This window comes from Simochromis diagramma, unplaced genomic scaffold (assembly GCF_900408965.1).
Source record: "Simochromis diagramma unplaced genomic scaffold, fSimDia1.1 OVJJ01000596.1, whole genome shotgun sequence".
NCBI lineage: Eukaryota > Metazoa > Chordata > Actinopteri > Cichliformes > Cichlidae > Simochromis > Simochromis diagramma.
In genome coordinates, this window is record NW_024387245.1 from 20,949,291 (window position 1) to 20,968,808 (window position 19,518).

Genomic DNA, 19,518 nt, shown 5'->3' on the forward strand with positions numbered 1-19,518 from the left:
GGGACGTCGGGCTGAATGATGAACGCACAGAGATGTGGTGCGGAATGTGCCGTGAAGATCCCACTCTAGCGGACAAAAACAGTGCTTTTTATATGGACGCAAACGCGCGTTGCAACTTCTTATCTGGTGTGCGTCTTTTATTTTGACAGCGAATGCGCACATGCGGACTACTTATGTGCACCCGTGTAAATAACATAATGTTCTGCCGGGTGTGTTGTTGGTTTTCTCTCGATTTCTGAGTCGACCAGCGCCTTTGTTACTGGGACCAGTCATTTTAAGAAAGGCCCCCATTAGAACCCATGAGAAATGCAAGAAATGCATTATTGCTCAGTCTGCAATATCTTTCCCAGAACAAACACCAATTGCAAATAACATACTAAAAATAAACCTGAAAAATCTGTTTAGAACAGCGTACTATGTTGCAAAGAGTGAACTACCACTGGCACAATTTAGCAGTCTTTGCAAACTTCAAAAAGTAAACAGCCTAGATCTTGGTTCCACTTGCCTCTTACCCGTGACTTCAGCGGAAATTTCAAATTCAGGATCTGACACAGACTGATTCATGTCCTACACAGTTCTTACAAGTTCATAGAAATTTCTGTTCAATTAGAACCAAGTATTTGAGTTGATGATTGTAATTTTTATACAATGTTGTAATTTGTTTTTCAACAATTTTTTGATTAATGTTTTGTTTCCTTTACAATATTATACTTTAATGTATAATATTGTAAAGGAAACAAAACAGGAAACAAAACATCAATCAAAAAATTGCTCTCTTTTTTATTCGGGCTACTTAAATTTATTTTGGGCTACCAAAAACTGAAGAGTCCCTGCCCGAAGGGCTACCAGGGATTTTGAAATTTTGAGAGCCCTGAGATATATTTATTTTTTTAATTACTTTTGTTTCAGCAACATTAAATTTAAAAACTGTACTTTTGAGTTAAAATATATATTTATAAGTTTAATAAATGACAAATTAAAAAGGCATGAACATTTTTTTTTGTATCGAAAAAATATCGAACCGTGACACCAAAGTATCGAACCGAACCGAACCGTGAATTTTGTGTATCGTTGCACCCCTAATATATACAGTGTTGGGGAGTAACGGAATACATGTACCGCCGTTACGTATTTAAAATACAAAATATGAGTAACTGTATTCCGTTACAGTTACCGTTTAAAAAGGTGGTATTCAGAATACAGTTACTTTGTTGAAATAAATGGATTACACTGCGGTATTTTCCTGTTTCATTTTGTCGCGGGTCAGGACTGTTTGGGTTTTGTTTGACAGCTACGTTCTGTTGTTCCAGGCGGCAGCGTTACGGTTGCCATGGTTACAGGGCGACGCTCTCTCTCTCTCTGCGACTGTGTGTTTCCTGGGTGAGAGAGCGCCTTTTCGTTGTTGTTGTTGTTGTGCTAAGCTAACAGGCAGAATGCTACAAGCATAGCTCTAAAGAATGTAGCATCATGGGCAGTGTAGTCCGTGTTGCAGGGAGAATGGACTGCCATACCCGTTATGTGTCTGTGAGCGAGGAGGGAGAAAAAGGGGAGTGGAAAGGTACGAGTTGTCATCGAGGAAAAACGGGAGCTGGAAGCATGTAAATATAATAATAACCACTGCAGCCAAGAAGAGAGCCTGACGAGCCCAGTTGTAAGTAAGCTATTAAGACTCGACTGTACACCGTGTTCGTGTTTTCCTCTGAAACAATAAGTTCCGTTGGAGCAGTCTTTCGACGCCTCTCTCTGCCTCTCGCAATAAAAGTTGACCCACACAACAAAGTAAAGCTATTTTTCGGCTACGAGCCGACAGGGACCCCGCCGTATTAGTCAGAGGTCCCTTTACTACAGTTCGGAGTCGCGGACCTTCAGTAATAGTAATAAATCACACAGCAATAGTACATTCAAGTTGTTGTAAAAAGCATGATAATATATTAAGTAATCCAAAGTAGTCAGAATACGTTACTGTCATTGAGTAACGTAACGGAATACGTTACAGAATACATTTTGGGGCATGTATTCTGTATTCTGTAATGGAATACATTTTAAAAGTAACCTTCCCAACACTGAATATATACATATATATACACACACACACACATACATATATACACACACACACACACATATATACACACACACACACATACACATATACACACACACACACACATACACATATATATATATATATATATATATATATATATATATATATTAGAGATGGCACGATACCACTTTTTTATGTCCGATACCGATTCCGATATCATAAATTTGGATATCTGCCGATACCGATATGAATCCGATATAGTGTTTTTTAATCAACAAAACTGTTTTTTAAATATCTTGCTGCATTTTGTATAAGTTCATACTCAAGTTTAAAACAACAACTACACTAAAGCTATTCTGTTATACCTGTATGCAAAAAAAAAATATTTCATAGTTCAGCAATACTGATCAATCTAATAAACTTAAACCTACACCATCCTCCCTATTCTGGTATTTTAAAGAGTACTTAGCGTAAATATTAAGCAACCTAACTAATAGGGTTCCAACTCCCAGCAACAACAAAAATAAATAAATAAAAAATAGGGAACCACCCCTCACGCGCCACCTCATGATGCGTAATCGATGTAATCAACCTTAATTTGATGCAGTGTGAAAAAAAAAATGCACAGAAATCAATTATTTTTCAAGAAATATTAAATAGATTCAACATCTTTCTTCAACAAAATTGCAGACTGCACAGATGGTACCTTCCCAAAGGAAAAAGTACTATAGCTTACTAGGGTATATATATTAGACTTAATAGTTACTATATACAGTAATTGACTTCTATTCATTTTACATCAAATTAAAACTTTGGGTGTAAGATTCGGATAATTATTTATTAAAAGCTAGACATTTTAAATGAGAATAAGAAAGAAAAGTATGTCTTTGTGCCCCCTTTTCCCTGTTAATGCCCTATCGGCCCCCCTGGCTAAACTTTGCTAGATCCGCCCCTGCACAGTTACCAGCCGTCAGCTACGTAGAAAAAGATCCTCGAGTAGAAAGTAATATTAAATAAATTCTAACAACAGCTGATCAAGCTTAAACGTGCTGCTGTTGTTCAGCCACTGGTTTCCTCTTTCTGGTGCAAAGTGGGCCAAAAACAAACCAGAGAGACGGAGTCGCGACAGAAAAGCCGATCAGCTGATCATTAAGCAGTTTCATGATTGAAGTAGCAGCAAGAAGAGGCAGTCGCTTGTTAAGCTTAACGCAGGAATGCTTTACAAACATTCAGAGATGGACTTACACACTTGCTTTACTTCTCTCGGGATAACTTTGTCGGAGATGAAATGCCGGGTTGCTAGCGAAGCTCCAAATGCTATCCAGACCACCGACAGGTCCCGCATGCCACAGCCGCTCTATCACGTGATGCATACTGCTGCGACGTGCTAACGTTCTGAGGTGAGTTACAGCGTGTTGCAAGTTTTGTGAGGTGCTTTCGTGATATTTAATGGATCGGATTACATTTTTTATTTTTTCTCCGATATCCGATCCAGTAATTTAGGTCAGTATCGGACCCTCCATCTCTAATATATATATATATATATATATATATATATATATATATACATATACATATATATCAAGGCTGGGGTCTATCACACCAGGCAAGACCCCAGGTGCGGGCTGTGTAAAGATGCCCCAGACACAATCCAACACATAACAGCAGGGTGCAAGATGCTAGCAGGCAAGGCATACATGGAACGCCATAACCAAGTGGCCGGCATAGTGTACAGGAACATCTGTGCCGAGTATAACCTGGAAGTCCCGAGGTCAAAATGGGAGATGCCCCCAAGGGTGGTGGAGAATGACCGAGCTAAGATCCTGTGGGACTTCCAGATACAGACGGACAAAATGGTGGTAGCTAACCAACCGGACATAGTGGTGGTAGACAAACAGAAGAAGACGGCCGTAGTGATCGATGTAGCGGTTCCGAATGACAGCAATATCAGGAAGAAGGAACACGAGAAGCTGGAGAAATACCAAGGGCTCAGAGAAGAGCTCGAGAGGATGTGGAGGGTGAAGGTAACAGTGGTCCCCGTGGTAATCGGAGCACTAGGTGCGGTGACTCCCAAGCTAGGCGAGTGGCTCCAGCAGATCCCAGGAACAACATTGGAGATCTCTGTCCAGAAGAGCGCAGTCCTAGAAACAGCTTAGATACTGCGCAGGACCCTCAAGCTCCCAGGCCTCTGGTAGAGGACCCGAGCTTGAAGGATAAACCGCCCGCAGGGGCGTGCTGGGTGTTTTTATTTATATATATATATATATATATATATATATTAGGGGTGCAACGATATTCGTATCGATATTGAACCGTTCGATACAGTGCTTTCGGTTCGGTACGCATATGTATCGAACAATACAACATTTGTAATTTATTTTATCAATTTTCCTTCTGACGATGCTGTCTGTGTTGAGCGCTCAGTGAATCTGTGTTCGACTACTCCGCCTAGGCTGCACTGTCGAGCGCAGATCCACTGAGCGCTCAACACAGACAGCATAGTCAGAAGGAAGAGCGCAGGGCAAGCTAGCTAGACAGAAGTTAAGCTCTCCTTGCAACATTCAGATCTGGCGTTTGGAATTATTTTGGTTTTCATGTGACGTATGACCCTGAAGGTAAGCGAGTCATGGACTAAAGTAAAACAGTATGTTGGATGTGCCATGCAGTGCTCAATTACATTGGTGTGAACTAGTGTGTTAGCGCAGTTAGCTCGTTAACGTGTTGGCCGTCTAGCCCCATGCACGGAGCGATCGGCGGTAGCTCGTTAACGGAGATTTGCCGTGTTGTGGCGTTAAGGTCATTTCAACGAAATTAACCTGAAAGCACTAGTGGGAACACAACGAATATGACTGCACATTTACGCCGACATCATCCTAGTGCAAAGACAAAAACAACAAGCATGCTACTAACTTTAGCCGAGTCATTTAGACAGCTGTTAGCACATGATTCTCCTTATGCTGCTGAGAATATAGCCCAGAAGAAGCGGATAGTATAGCTTTTATTTTGGAAAGAGACATTTCTCTGTAATAAACTCTCTTTTCCAAAGATGAGTGATTCCTCAATCAGATACAGGGCTTGCAATATCGCTAGCCCGACGTCCCGGAGCTAGCGATTTTTTCAGTCGGGCTACCAAAATCTATCTCTTCCCTGCCCGTCGGGCTATTGTAGGAAAAATATATGTCAATGCTTTTGCATTCTTTCAGAAATGTAGCTGGGTAATTATGTCATTGGCATCGGTGAGCCACTGTCAATATGTGACATATTGAAATCGCGTTTGAATTTGCGCTTGTTTTTATGCTTTCACTTTGCAATCGTGCGAACTGTGTATAGAGAGCGACAGCACTGATCTGTGAGTGATGATAATTTGTGCACCAATTCCTCTGACATCGTCTTATTAATCGTTAGCTTACTATGCAAACATGACAAGTGAAATCTCCCGCAGCAAGCTTAAATATGTGAGAGGTTGATCGCGCAGAGAATCGCTGAGCTTATGTGAGTGAGCGTGTAAAAGCATTTCAGTTCTGCTGAGCCAAATAAGACAGGTCAGGGTGAAGAAGTGACAGCCAAAGAAAAGCTTACCACAAAACGGAGAAGTTATGACAAATCAGACTATAAGGCAAAAAGAAAGTGCAGCTTTATGGTTTCATGGACAAAAGAATTTCTGTGGCTGCAATATGATGAGCTAAATAACCAGGGCTACACATAAGTGGTCCGCAGGTGCGCATTCGCTGTCAAAATAAAAAACACGCACAAGGGTTAGGGTTAAATTTAAAAACTGTACTTTTGAGTTAAAATATATATTTATAATTTTAATAAATGACAAATTAAAAATGCATGAACATTTGTTTGTATCGAAAAAATATCGAACCGTGACACCAAAGTATCGAACCGAACCGAACCGTGAATTTTGTGTATCGTTGCACCCCTAATATGTATATATATATATATATATATATATATATATATATAAGCCTCTGGAGTTGGACATGCCAAAAAAGGTCTGAGAAAAACTGATCTTCATTTTTCAGCTCTCTTGTGCCTACACTCAAAAAAATGAATGAGGTGGATTGTTCAGTGTATATTAATTATTTATTTTCATTTTACTTAAAATATATGTTTTTGTTAAGTTAACATATGTTTTTCTAATCAAGTCTATGTAATTGTGTCTATTATTCAACGTACATAATACTAATGTGTTACTTGATGGCATAACATTTAAGTTAAGTCAATTAGGATCGATATACCTTGTATATCCACAAGGTGGCAGTAATGCAAAAACAGTTGTAATGAAACCGCGCAGAACAAGAAGGTTTCACGGCTTGGGCCTGCTCATGCGCAAGACTTCAAATTTAATTGAAAAAACGCTGTTTTGGCGCCAAGTTGCTGTTTCTTTGAGAGGTAAGACCATTTTTTTCTTTGACTATGTTGTGTAGTATCTACATGTCGAGCATGGTTATATTTTGCGTTTGTCTTACAAGACATGATATATCATTTGCGTGCGCTTGTTCTACATTAGTTTTACTGGGTCCTGGACATGCTTATTTTGTGGACTGTGTAAGAAACATTTTTATTGTTTTATTAAGGGATTAGCTACAGGGGTTCATGGGGTTATTTTTTCAAGGGGTTATTTTTCCATTTGCTTTCTTGGGATTCCTTTTCTGTAATCCGAGAGTCGGAAATATCGAATAGGATAGCAAGGATAGCATAAAGTGACATTTAAAATCCAAAAAGTCAAGGGCGAAAGCCACTGTGACACCATTGTTATGCTCTATCAGTAATCTGTATTATGTAAAAATGGTCTGTAAATACAGCATGTTTCCTAGCGGAGTTATACATATTAACATAGTTATAAATTACAGTTTGTTAAATCACACACTTAATTTTTTAAATAAAATTATTCAAGACATATGAGTGGACAGACAATGGAGGTCGACAGACCTGGTGATAATTGCTTCTATAGAAAGTTAGCACATGGCAGTGTCAATCTCTTGCTTTTCTTCTGAGTAGTATTTTATTTAGTTGTAATTCAAACAATAATTTGCTTCTTGAAATTAAGTAATGAATTTCTTGTTTTACTTTATAAATTTCAGATCCTGCCTTTACCTGCTCCCTCCTATACTGATGTGGTGTATGTGGTACTGCTGAGCTTGTATGTGGTATGTGAACTGTTATACTTTTAAAAACAAAACTGTTTTATAAGTTAAGTTTTCTTTAGTGACCCATCCCATGCCCCTGTTATTTCTTCTCCACATCTGAACCATTGTAAAGGTTGCAGTTCAAGGGCCTGAGGCATGAAATTCTTTTCAGATCAGCTGTGATCAGTATTTTTTGAAACTTATAAATAAATATAATATAAATATAATAAAAGCTGTAATGGCTCCTTTAGCATTTTGTGTAAATGTTTGTGTTAAAATTATAGCTTTAATGAGGTCTTTCTACATTAGTTTTAGTTATAAAGTATGTATATGTGTACATATAGTATGTATATTTACAGTACAGTATGTTGTGTTTGTTGATATGTTTTCAGGTGGAAGCAGAATATGTGAGGGTTACTACTGCTCCACTTGTTCCAAGGCTTTTTACACAACTTGACCAATACACTGACCAGCTCATAAAAGTCTTCAAGAAAAAAGGAGGCGTTGCAGGGAAGAAAATTAGACAAACTTTGGCCCCTGCCACACAGGTGCGTTATTCTGTTGGTAGCAAAATATTATGGCTAATAAGATCATTTTCAAGTTTAAACAGCTAGTGTATGGTAGCTGCACAGTGCACTTACATTTATATTAAGCAATACAAAGTTTGGTACTCAAAACGTTGGAAAACTTAAATTACCTAAACATATGTAAAATCTGATCCCTCAATTTAGGTTAAACCAGAAGTGAATGTTTTTATGTTATGTTTTGAATGCAAAGAAGATGATGTATTAGTTTGTCTATACCTCCATTATGGACATATATAATGTGGTGGAAACCCTGCCCAACAGGTTAACTATTCATGTCCATGTGATGATTAGTTGGTCTTGTGTTCATGTCTATCTGTGCAGTGGATATGTCATTCATTTTGCGTATAATGTGAGTTTGTGTCATCCTAAAGTATTTCTGTTTTCTCTTCCTGTATCTCTGCCACTCTCTACAGAAGGAAACTATTGAAAAGGGGAGGGAGTGTGTCCTCAGGGCACTACCTTTTTACCTGAATGAAGACCCAAGCATCCTCTTCAAAGAATAATTGGTTGGTAATTTTAGTTTAGTTTTTTATCTGTTTTAAACCAAATTTTGAATAACTAATGTTGTTGCATGTTGTAATGTTGTTGTTGTAATTTGCATGGAACCTGTTTAAATGTTTTGGGGAATCTTCTTGTATACCCAAACTATTTATATTCATCGTTGAATCTGTAGTCTAAAATAGTGGCGCACTGGGGTGCATGTTCCTAATATTGTGTTTACGTCATTAAAGGGTAGCTTTGGCCCTTTTTCTTTCTTTTTTTAAAACTGGATGCCATTTTTCTATGTTTTTGTGTCTAAGCTACAGCTGTTCAGAGGGAGCTGGAACAAATTACCCTTGCTATCTTTACCATCGAAAGAGTTGATGCCAGCACTCCTCCAGCCGATGTGGGTATAACCATCTAGTGTGTCCTGCATGACCTGGAAGACCTGGCCTCTGCATGTGCACTCTTAATGGATGGGATATATGCACTGAATCTCAGTTAACCTCGAGACTGAAAGCTTTCTTTGAAGTACTTCAGAAGCTCTTCCTTCATCTGTACGTCAGCAGACTCTTGACCAAGGTACAGTTGCTCAAGAATAAACTGAATGAATAAGCCAACCCTTAATTTGGATGATGAATGTTCTGTCAGATGGATTGAAGTTTTTCGGAGGCTGAATGGGAATAAAATGGTAATTTGTAAATGACAGATAAAGGGAAAATTACATTTAAGAGAAATTTAGAACATTTTGAAAAGTTTGTAAACTACTACAATTTGAGAGATTTTACTCTTGTGGGGGGGCTAGTAAGAGACCATCAAAAGTATTGAGATTTAAAGGATTTAATTGAGAGATGATACTGCACCAGAAATGTTGAAGGGTGGTGTGTATATTAGCGTTCAAGGCATATTGTTATGAGGTGGAAATATGTTCATATTCAGTTTGTGTTACATTGTGTGCATTGTAAAGGTAATTGCAATACATACTAAGAATAAGGGTAAGTTAGGAATGCAGGATGAATGTATAATTTGCGGACTTTTAAAGACGAACAATTGTTTCCATGTTAAAAAGTTTACAACTCAAGCTTTTTGCCCAAACACTGGTAAAATAAACGTTGACAGTGGCAAGTGTTAAATGGTTACTGCTGTGCTGTTGCAAAAAAACTGAACGCTGACAAGCTGTTTTATTGTTAGACCATAATGTTGGCATGTTTTTATTAAAGTTTTATTTGGGATGGTGATATAATTTTCTTTGATTGCTAATATCAGTGGACTATTTATTATTATTATTATTATTATTATTATTATTACATTAATTTTTTTTTTAAATTGTGGCTGTTGAGGTGGACACTTCACTTTGCATTGTTAAAGGAAAGCACTTCATTGGCGTTGTGTTACTGGACTGACCCTAAGCAATCATTGCAAATAGCAACTTTGCTATCCATTTTAGACACTAAAAGAAAAAACACTCCACAGACCTTACTAGCATCACATGTGCATAACTCAAGTGTCATCTTATCAATGTGTTATGTGATCTTCAATGGGTTTTTTTTCTCTACTAACCCTAATGAGCTGTTGTGTTTTATTTTGGACTGGGTTTACACAAATGCTCACTGAATGTGTTGGCAATAAAAGAAATTTTAAAAAATAAGTTGGATGTACTTAATTCATTTGTGTGGAACCTGTTGACAAAATAGATTTATGTAAAACTAATTAATAAAGCACAAGGTGGCTGAAAATATAATATTTGAATTAATCTAACTTAAATTTAACATTTTACTGCCACAAATAAGAAATGTGTTGAGTAACTAATCTAAACTATCTAACCTGTAAATATATCATCTATGTTCATACAACATAACTTGATTTAGTTAGTCTTAAATATGTCTTGTTAATCTTAAGTAGTTTTTTTAAATTAGATGAACTAAAGATTTTTGCTTTAAACTAACATAATTCAATTTCGTGGAACCTGTTGACAAAATAATTTTAATTAAAGTCAACGTTTCATTTTTTTGAGTGTATATGTGCCAGAAATTGCAGTTCCTCTAGTGGCAACTTCAACTTGGTCTTAAAAGTGAGCTACTCCTCATAGATTTTATCCCTTCATTTTCTTCCGCTTATCCAATTCAGGGTCACAAGAGTCCTCGGAGGATACGTTCTGAACAGATCTCCAGTCTGTCATAGGGCTAACACAAAGAGACAAACAACCATTCACGCTCTCAATCACAACCACGGCCAGTTATGACCACAGAGTAACCTGTCTTTAGTCTGTGGGATGAAGCTTGAGTACTTGGAGAAAACCCACAGGTAGAACAACTCCACATAGAAAGGATTCAAACCCAGGACCTTCTTCCTGTGAGGGAACAGAGCTCACCACTGCAACATTGTGCCCCCAGTAGGCTCTCATGTTAGAATGCCAAACTTTAGAGCATTAAAAAAGCATGTTAGCTGTTAACTTGGTACTCCACTCTCTCATCCAAATATGGTCACTTCATAGTCACTCCAAAAAACCCAACATGGTGCCAGTAAAAACAATAATATTGAGGCTTCAGAGTGCACAGTCTAAAACCAGTGGGTAATTGTCACAGTAACTGCATTCCAATATGGTTTCTGATCTAAAGGCAAAGTATCAAAAGACAGATTTAAAGAGATTAACCTCTTTTCTGTCATGCAGAGGTTGAGGTCAAGGTCTAACACATGTAATACACTAGGTCCTTGTGACTTTAACTAGCATTATGACTCACTCGTTAATACGCACACACACACACACATAAGAGAAGAAGAAAACATAACCATCCAGAAAGTTACCAATGCTGCACAGCTCAAACCCCGCTGTGTCCGTGTGACCAAAATAACTCAAGAACACATGTGCTGTACATTAGCAAGCTGTCACAACTGCTCACACCATTACAAGCAGGGGTAAAACACACACATACACATGTATGCTTATGCATATAGTCAGACGCACACATATTTTACAAATAACCAAAACAATAACCTTCACAATAGCCTTCACACTCTATCTGACACTAGCAATGTGCAAATAACCCTTCTCATAATATTTTATCACTGCATTACACAATGGGTAATTTCAGCCAGTCAACCTGACTGTTTTCTATAATTACTAGAGCACTGTAGTATAATAACAACCTCATAATAGTAGACTGGCTTAAATTTATCAGAAATTGTTTTGCTGCTCTGCTAACTCATACACAGGAGAGCCTGTTACATTTTTTTCTCCTTCCCTTTTAGTTTCATTTTAAAGGCCATAAAATAAGGTTATGGTGTCTCATACTTAAGCGTTTCACAATGTAAACGACCATTTTACACACTGTGTTTCAAATTTCTTTGGACATAATATTCAACATGCACCTCTTGTCCGCCTTTCCAGGGGGACAATATATATATATATATATATATATATATATATATATATATATATATTTGTGTGTGTGTGTGTGTGTGTATGTATGTGTGTGTATATACATACATATATATACATTAAGGAGCATCCATGAGACATCATACCTGCTCAGCATATGTAAAAGTAAGCCACCTGTTGTTAAAACCTTCTGTTTGTGGGTTGCAAACAGTCAGAACAAAAAAGTACACAAGTCAAACTCCTCCAAAAAACAGCTCCTTTATAGTGGAAAAATATTAATAGAGCTTCTGTTTTTGTTTCTGTTCTAAAGGTATACAGCCTAGGTACTAACAGCATTTTAACATGACTCCTGTTTGGAGTCTGCCTCAAGTGGCCATTAGAATCAATCAATCAATCTTTATTTATAAAGCACTTTTCATACAGAAAAAATGTAGCACAAAGTGCTTTACATAGTTAAAAGCAGCCCACCCCACCCTCCAACGCACTCCCCACACTCTCAATACACATATATCCCCCCACCCCCACCCACACACACATACACACACGCGCACACTTAAAGAGTAAAAATTGGGCTGGGCTCGCATGAGCCAAGTGAGGAAACATTATAACAGAGAGCCATCTGCACCGGGAGCCGGTCACAGACCGCAGCCTCCGGGCTGGGCACACAGCAGGAGGGAGGCCAAGGAGCCCCCCAACCAGGCTAAGAGGACCCCAGAGACCCAGCAGCCATGGTCAATAACAGCCCCGGTGCAGAGAGCGCCCTCCGAGGAAACACTGGAGATATGGGTAAAATGATAAAATAAATAAGAACAGGATACAATATAAATATAAATAGAGTAAGAAGATTAAAAAATGAATAAGAATAAAATCAATAAATATTAGGTAAATCCTAAATTAATAATAGAATAACAGGATAGAATAAATAAGCATAAAAAATAAATAAACGCTAAGTAAAAGCTAAATTAAAAAGGTGGGTCTTGAGCCTGTTCTTGAGCCTGTTCTGCAGAAGAACAGCAGTTTTTGGTATTTCAGCATCGGTTTCATTTTTCAGCTCCAGAGTTTGCGCTTTGGTCTTAGACAGTTTGGTCTCAGAAGGCACTGCAGCAAGGCCCAGTATCACATAAAAGAGGATTATGATGAAAGCCACTCTACTAGAATGAAAGTGGTAAAACTGAAGTAATTTATTGGCGGAAACTTTAATTTCCATATTTATATAATTGTACATCTATCTTTAATTTAATTCTACAAATGTTCAGTTAATTTAAGGACAGTTACTTTAAAAAAAAAAGAGAGAAACTTTTACTACCTAGTAACAGGAACTGTGTGATAGTGCACCACCATAAAAGCTATTCATTTTCCTTAGGGAACATCCTCTGAAACAATTAACTGATAAAATAAATTATTTTCCAGCGTTATCATTTCTTTTAAAAGGTAATGAAGCTATTTGAAGTTTGGAGATGAAATATACCAACACGTTAACTGCTTTACCATGCAGGTCTTTCAGAAAAACAAAAAACAAAACAAAAACAAAGCACTGACCTCATGCCCATTGTGATTGATCACACATTTGTTTTTTCAAGATATGAGTTTCATACAAAAATCAATGGCATTCAAAGGCCTCCTGAAAGGTAAAATGCTCTTATTCTGACATGCTGCAGCTTCTATTGGTAAATTCCATTATTATTATTAAATCCGTTGAGATAAAACCTTTAAAAATGTAATGCAAAAGCTTTTCTCACTAGAATAAACTTCTGATGCAGGAGAAAGGTGAAAGCAGTAACAACCTCATTAACCCCATCTGAGTTTCCATTCGATCGAGAGGCCCAATGCTAAAATATCTCTATTGGGTTACTACAAAAGCTATCAATCACAACTTGAAGACAGTGAAAATGCCATCTATCAATATCAGGATTTGAAAAATAGCTGACAAAAACTGTGCTGTGGGTTTGTTTGCTACATTGATGTTTATCATACTGCCTCCAAGCGCTGTGAACGTGCAGCTATTCATGTGGCAGGAGTACATATACAACATAATCATTTATGCATGCCTACTTTAATAATGCATTATATGTTCTCGTATTTAACAAATACATGGACACAGACAAAAGAAAAAAAAAATGCTCCAGCAGCTAAGCTGATCAGTCAGTGTAGTCCTACAAATGCGCCACAGACAAGCTGTCACTCTCACCAGTGCCGTTCTTGAAGCAGGTGGTGTGGAATTTGCCCATGTAAAACTCCACCCCAATGATGGCAAACATAACAATGGCGAAGAACAGCAGCAAGCCAATCTGAAGAAGTGGAACCATGGCTTTCATTATAGACTTCAACACCACCTGGAGGCCTAAGAGACAAGAGGAGAGGAGGAGAATGATTATAGGCAGGCATTTGCCAATTTCTTGGAATTTTAAAACTTAAAAGGCAAAGTGAAAACTTCATGAATATCAAAAAACTAAAGCACATACAGATACGTATGCTTGTGTCTGCTATGAAAACACATACATAATAAATTAAATTTTATTACAAATTAGGGAGGCGCATAGACGTGTGTAACAAAGTTACAGTCACAGTTAAAACTGACAAATAATGACAAAATAACCTACTTGCAGTAGGTAAAATAAGTATTTATGATAAAATGTATAAATAAATTAAATATAAATTTGAATAAAAGCAACATGCTGTATATCATGCAATTGCTTTTGCTTGGAAAATTAAGTATTCATAAGAAGAAAATGGTCAGGAACTAAGCCAACTTTCCAAGAAGAACTGGATCTCGGCTGCTTTAGCATTTGCATTTACTGGTTGCATTACATTTATCACATTGCTTTTAATTAACTGCTATCTTGCTTTATGTTACCCATTCGTTCACTACATTTAGCTACTACTTAATTTAACATGTGTTTATTTAAGATAAGATAAGATAAGATAAGATAAGACTTTATTGATCCCACGACGGGGAAATTTTTGCGTTACCTCAGCTCAGGTACAGATATCAGAAGGAAATACAAAAATACAAATAAGTACAACCAATGAAAAAAAGTAAGATAATACACTATATACAACGGTAGCATACAGAGTATATGATTATGGATATGGTTGTGGAACTATGCAAGACATAAACTATATAGCTTAACATAACTATTGTTATGTTAAGCTATGATACCCATCCAATGATGGCTGTATCATCTGAGAACTTCTGTAGATGGCAATCGTCCGAATTATAACAGAAGTCTGAAGTGTAAAGGCTGAACAGGAAAGGTGAGAGAACCGTGCCCTGTGGTGCCCCCGTGCTGCAGATTACCACCTCGGACACACAGTCATGGAGCCTCACATACTGTGGTCTGTCGGTAAGGTAGTTGATGGTCCATGCAGTGAGCTGTTTTCCTACTCCGGCTCCCTCCAGCTTCCCTCTCAGTAGTGCAGGTTGGATGGTGTTGAAAGCACTGGAGAAGTCAAAAAACATGATCCTCACAGTGCTCCCCACCTGCTCTAGGTGAGGGATCGGTGTAACAAGTAGATGACAGCGTCTTCCACCCCAATTCCAGAACAGTAGGCGATCTGCAGGGGGTCCATCGCTGAGTCCACCAGTGGCCGAAGGTGGTGCAGGATGAGCCTTTCCATTGTCTTCATCAGATGAGAAGTCAACGCAACAGGCCTGAAGTGGTTGGGCTTCTTGGGGTGTGCGATTTTTGGCACCAGAACCACACAGGAAGTCTTCCACAGTTCAGGAACCCTCTCCAGGCTCAGACTCAGGTTGAAGATGTACAGGGCCACCTGACAGAGCTGGTCTGCACAGTCCCTGAGCAGTCTGGAGCAGATTCCATCTGCTGCCTTCCTTGCCTTCATCCTCTTGAGCTGACTTCTCACCTAATCAGCTGTGAAGTAGATGTGAGGCTGGGCTGGAGTGGGGCTGGCTCTGTTGTGGGTAGATGTGTGGACAGGGGTGAAGCAGGGTTGTGGTGAGAGGAGAGCTCAGGTGACAATGGCAAACACTGTACCTTCTTGGTAGGCATAGTGTTCTCAACACAGAAATTAATGTAGTCCGTGATGCAGTGGGTGAGGGCGTCGATGTCCTCATCGTGAGGCTTGCAGAGTTCCTGCCAGTCTGTGCATTCAAAACAGTCTCTTAGGGCCTCAGTGCATTCCTCAGACCACACCCTTATCATCTTCTTTGTGGGGGGTTTCCTTTTCACCATAGGAGTGTAAGTGGGGTAGAGAATGACCAGGTTGTGGTCTGAGTGGCCAAGCGGGGGGAGGGGTGATGCGCTGTAAGCCTGCTTTGTTTTGGCAAACAATAGATCCAGGGTTTTGCTGTCCCTTGTATGGCAGTCAATGTGACAGATATTGAGGCATGATTGAAGTCCCCAGAGATAATAATGAGGGACTGCAGATGTGCCATCTGTAGCTGAGAGACGGTGGAGTGAATGTACTCACAGGCTGCTGTAGCGTCGGCCGAGGGTGGGATGTAAACAGTCAGCACAATAACGTGTGAAAATTCCCTGGCCAGGTGGTATGGCCGGACGCTAACTGCCAACAGTTCAATGTCTTTGGTACAGCACTGTTCCTTCACAGTGATCTGTCCTGGGTTACACCATCTCTCGTTGATGTACATTGCTAGTGCCCCACCTCTCCTCTTACCACTCTCCATTGCATTCCGGTCCGCTCTAACCAGTTGAAAGCCATCCAGAGTTATGACAGAGTCCGGCGTGTGGTCCGTGAGCCATGTCTCAGTGAACAGGAGGAGGCTGCTCTGCTTGTACTCCCACTGCAGTCTGGTTAGCGCAATTAGCTCTTCCATCTTGTTGGGTAAAGATCTTAAATTACCCATGAGAATGGATGGAATGCTTGGTTTGTACCGTCTCCTTATTTCCCAGTACTTCACTCCAGCCCTGCCCTCCCCCGACGCCGTAATTCCTTCGGAATCTTGGGTCGCTCCTCCGGGAGTACTTTCCTGTTGCCCAGTGCTAGTAGCTGTTCCCTACTGTAAACAATGGGGTGGCTCACAGATTCTCCAGAAATGGTGGTAAAAAGTCCCAAAAAGAGTAGAAGACATGCTACTACTCTCATGAAAATTTGTGGGTCCATGTCCCGTTGCACAACAAATAAAAGATGACCAAGAGTGTCGGGTAAAAAAGCTTAAAACACAAGAAAAAAAAGAAAGGAAAGAAAAAAGCTGGGAGCTGAGGAAACAGGCTGCCTACTGTGGCGCCATCGTGTCACATTGGTCACTTATTATAATAAGTGACCAATTTTAACTATTCATCTTGGGCTAACCATTATGTTTTTTCAAGTTGTATTTATCATTAACTTCATCCATCACTCTCTACTTCTAAATGTAATGGCTACAGCAGAGTATTAGGCCCACATTAAGAAAAAAATATATATTATTGATAATTTTGAGATTAAAATCGAAATTTCTAGGTCAAAGTGAAATATCTATTTTGGGAAAAAAGTTTAAATGTTGAGATTACAGTTGTTGTATCAAGACAAACTGCTACGGTTGGCATCACATTTTGACTGTTTTCACAAAATAGACTTTAATCTTGAAAGTTCAGCTTTACTGATCTAAAACGCTACCTATATAAACTTACTGGGGATTCCTGACACCAGCTTCAGGGGTCTCAGCACTCTCACCGCTCGTAGCGTTCTCAGGTCAAAGTCTGAACCCACCGTGGCCAAGATTCTGTATGCAGATGCAAACAAAGACAAGAAATAAGCCCATTAAAAGTCAGAAATACATAAATGTATGCTTTTATCTACAAGGAATATACTCTAGAAAAGCTTAGTGAATTTTTTCGTGTGTGTGTGTGTGTGTGTGTGTGTGTGTGTGTGTGTGTGTGTGTGTGTGTGTGTGTGTGTGTGTGTGTGTGCATCCTTGCTAGTGAACCACAGCTGCCAGCCCTCATTACAAGCTGTACACAGAACGAAAGACCTAAGTGCTCCAGTGAAACACACACATAAGAAACACATGCTGTAGGCTAAAGAGAGAGCACGAGTGAGTGCGAGAGAGAGAGGAAGATGAAAATAAGAATTACTGTAAAAACATATATGTGAATGTGAACAAAGATATTCCTTTACATTTCCCACTTTGGACTGGTTCTCATAATAGTAGCATTTTATACAACGTGCCTCACTCACACACATACACGCTTTTGTACCAACGTACCAAAGAGCAACTTGGCATTCAGTATCTTGCCCAAGAATTCGATGGCACACAGATTAGCGCAGCCAGGGATTGCACCACCAACATTTCAATTAGTATATGACCTGCTCTACATTATGAAATACAACCACCCCATAAGAAGACCTTGCTAGACTTTATTTGTCACTGAGTGCAGGACAGGCACCAAGATGAAGTAGACAGTTGCATGTTACCATCCACCTATGAATATGTTGCCATCTTTTTTTCTCTTTGTGTATATGTGTTCAATATAATATTTTGGGGAGACTGGCAGGTTGGTATTAGTCTAGCAGTGCAAACTTCAAGTAAAAATGAAAGTAACTACTGAGTGAAAGGCAATTATCTCGATATCTGACATGTTTCCATTCAGTTGTTCAATGTGGGACTTTTTTTTTCAACACTAACCATACAAAAAAATCTTCCTCTGTGACAGATACACTACAATGTGCCCCATTTAACTTTGAAATGAAACCCACACGTTTGCTTTGTTCGTAAGAAAGAGTTATTTTTAACCACATTTGAGTATAATTAATATTTTTAACATCCCAAATGGGTGTGTTTTTTAAGTCTCTCAGTTAAGTACTGTTGGGAGCCACAGAGCAGCCCCAAAAACCTCAAGAGTGCAATAGCTTTTATGTTGAAGGCAGAATATACTCACGACTGAGGAAATCTTCTTCATGTAAGTGTGCAACATACTCACACACATGCACACACACACACACACACACACACACAGAGAAAGTGAGAGAGAGAGAGTAGCAGACAAGAAGAAAGGTCATTTATCACTCCCTGGTTACCAGTTGGCATGATAACAAATAAGGCAAATCTGTGCTTTATGATATTCGCGTTATGGGTCAAAATCAGTCTGCTGGGATAAAGGTGACCGTCCTAGCGCTGTAGTATAGAATATATTATTTCATTTAAAAGGGCCATTTTATGATAAATTACAACTATTTCTCATTATCGGACTCTATCTGTGTAGCTTTGCATGATTCACAGCTCAAAATAATTCGAGTTTTCCTTATACTGGGTTTTAGTGCAGATTCAGCCAATTCAGGCCCACTTTCACCTAATTGGTTACCCTTTGCAACCAAAAGGTTTGAACAACAGGTGGGTGGGGCTTCTCTTGTGTGCCTGAGATTATAATATTATGAAGCTCTGCTGTTATTGAGGCCATACTGAGCCAAAAGTAGACAAAACACTCTAAAACTGAGTGTTTAAAGCAGGGGTCTCAAACTTGTAGCCTGGGGGCCTATTGCGGCCCACGTCACTGCTACTTGATGTGAAGAAGTGGCCCATGAAGTTACTTTTTTTGTTAGGGAGGATTTGTTTGTTGTTGCGTGCAATGTTAAAATAAGTTCTTTAAAAAGCAAAACATTACGAGCAATATGAGCAGGAAGTACAAACACGTTGAGGGATTGGCTGTGTTTCTTCAGTGAGAGACTTATTTGTAAGGAAAACAATTTTCACTAGCAGTCAAAAACGAATGTGTACACTTATGTCTGCATTTTTTTATTTTGTTAAAAAGGAATAAAATTATAGCATGTCTGGCCAGAAAGAGAGTCCCAATTTGTTCATTTGGTAGTTCACCGAAAGGCTTCAGATAGTTTGCAGTTTTGTCTTGTTATATAATATCTGAAATTTCAAAAAAAAAAACCACAACTCTACTTTTTGGAAATATTTGTGGGTGTTTTCTTGTTTGTTTTTTTCAT

The 19,518-nt window shown here is 38.8% G+C and overlaps 1 protein-coding gene and 1 long non-coding RNA gene across 4 annotated transcripts in view; one reads left to right on the forward strand and one right to left on the reverse strand.

Annotated features, from left to right (window-relative positions):
- The window catches only part of cacna1bb (calcium channel, voltage-dependent, N type, alpha 1B subunit, b), a 242,922-nt gene that overhangs the window by 144,145 nt on the left and 79,259 nt on the right, over positions 1-19,518 (reverse strand). The window contains exons 6-7 of the mRNA XM_040000034.1: positions 17,217-17,308; positions 13,817-13,969 (exon numbers count right to left, since the gene is read on the reverse strand). Of these exons, the coding sequence (XP_039855968.1) occupies positions 13,817-13,969; positions 17,217-17,308 (245 nt within the window). The remainder of the gene's footprint in view (positions 1-13,816; positions 13,970-17,216; positions 17,309-19,518) is intronic.
- LOC120714039 lies at positions 6,405-9,897 on the forward strand. Of its 3 annotated transcripts, none has more exons than XR_005691348.1 (5): positions 6,405-6,445; positions 7,138-7,203; positions 7,575-7,730; positions 8,183-8,275; positions 8,570-9,897. It is a non-coding gene; the product is annotated as an uncharacterized LOC120714039 (long non-coding RNA). The 3 variants fall into 3 exon arrangements; XR_005691347.1 differs by having other exon boundaries at positions 6,416-6,601; XR_005691346.1 differs by having other exon boundaries at positions 6,416-7,203.